The 1,123-nt window shown below is 33.1% G+C and overlaps 1 protein-coding gene across 1 annotated transcript; it reads right to left on the bottom strand.

Annotated features, from left to right (window-relative positions):
- Window positions 1–256: 256 nt before the first annotated feature.
- LOC108355898 (uncharacterized) lies at window positions 257–887 on the bottom strand (the record flags this gene model as incomplete). Its single annotated transcript, XM_017607029.1, has 3 exons — window positions 257–385; window positions 467–678; window positions 873–887. Coding segments are annotated over 3 exons (320 nt in total), but the record flags the coding sequence as incomplete, so codon positions are not given.
- Window positions 888–1,123: the final 236 nt, after the last annotated feature.

Below are 1,123 nucleotides of genomic sequence, written 5' to 3'. Positions count from 1 at the left end.
CCACTATGAAAAAAATGCAGTTAATAAGAAAGACATTCAAACTATTCGCATTCCTGTTGCGAAAGCTTTTTGCGGCATACTTTTTTTGCTTCTGCCTATTATGGCTGAGATTAACGCTGTTTTTTACATCCTTTTCGAAATTGAGACGGCCTTTGAGTTTAAAAATATCTATGATAAATATAAACATACGTACATACCTCAAATTTCATAAGGAAAAATAAACGTACCAAATATGATGCGGTCAATGAGCTTAAGTTTCATTAACGCTCTCTTTCCACACCTTCCATCCCAATTAAAATTGATTAACAACTCGTCCGAAAACATTTTTTTTTATCGTCCCATCAATATTTCGAGACGCAGCGCCCAATGTGAGTATGTAAGATATCTGCAAATAACAAAATATATTAATGTACATTATTCGTCCTAGAGTATAGAAATAATGTAATTAACTCTATTTCGTTCATACCATTTCCTCTTTATATTCATTGCTTTGTAGTTTTTCCTCCACATCAAACAATGCGTCAATGGTTTTTAATGGGAGAACATCTGAAACTTCCAATTGGAACTCAGTAACCGCGCCCCCATTTATTCGACAGAATGACTGATGGACCTTTTTGATAAGCACTTTGCATTCTCGGAGAGTTTTTTGCTGAGCCACCACCTCGCATCGATCGGCATCTGAAATATCAAGATTTATTGTGAAAAACGAACTTCTTAAATATGAATTTAAGACTTAAAAATCCTCTTTCGCAAAAACGTATACATAAAAATTCTTGAAAATGTAAACTTCCTTTAGTATTTAAATTTTATTAACCGTATGTTTATTTCATTATGGGCTGATAATATTATACGAAAATGAGTAAACTGCTTACATTTTCGGTTATCTTCTTTTGCAAATCATCGACCTTAGCCTCCAGTTTGCTTCGTCTCTCCAAAATGGTGTTGCATAGACCGATAATCTGAGTAAAAGCTGTAAAATAAATCGGTCTTAATGAATGGGTAATGTGAAAACCTTATAATGAAGGTGTTAATAAATCGTAGTTGTGGACACCTTATAATGAATGTGTTTTACCGATTCATTTAAATAAAGTGGCAATACCAAACGTCTTCTAAATTTTCATTT

Source organism: Rhagoletis zephyria, unplaced genomic scaffold, assembly GCF_001687245.7.
Source record: "Rhagoletis zephyria isolate East Lansing unplaced genomic scaffold, Rhagoletis_zephyria_1.1 Rzeph_scaffold_51708, whole genome shotgun sequence".
Classification (NCBI taxonomy): Eukaryota; Metazoa; Arthropoda; class Insecta; order Diptera; family Tephritidae; genus Rhagoletis; species Rhagoletis zephyria.
Note: the sequence above shows the minus strand (reverse complement) of the source record. Positions and strands in the feature narration are given on the sequence as shown.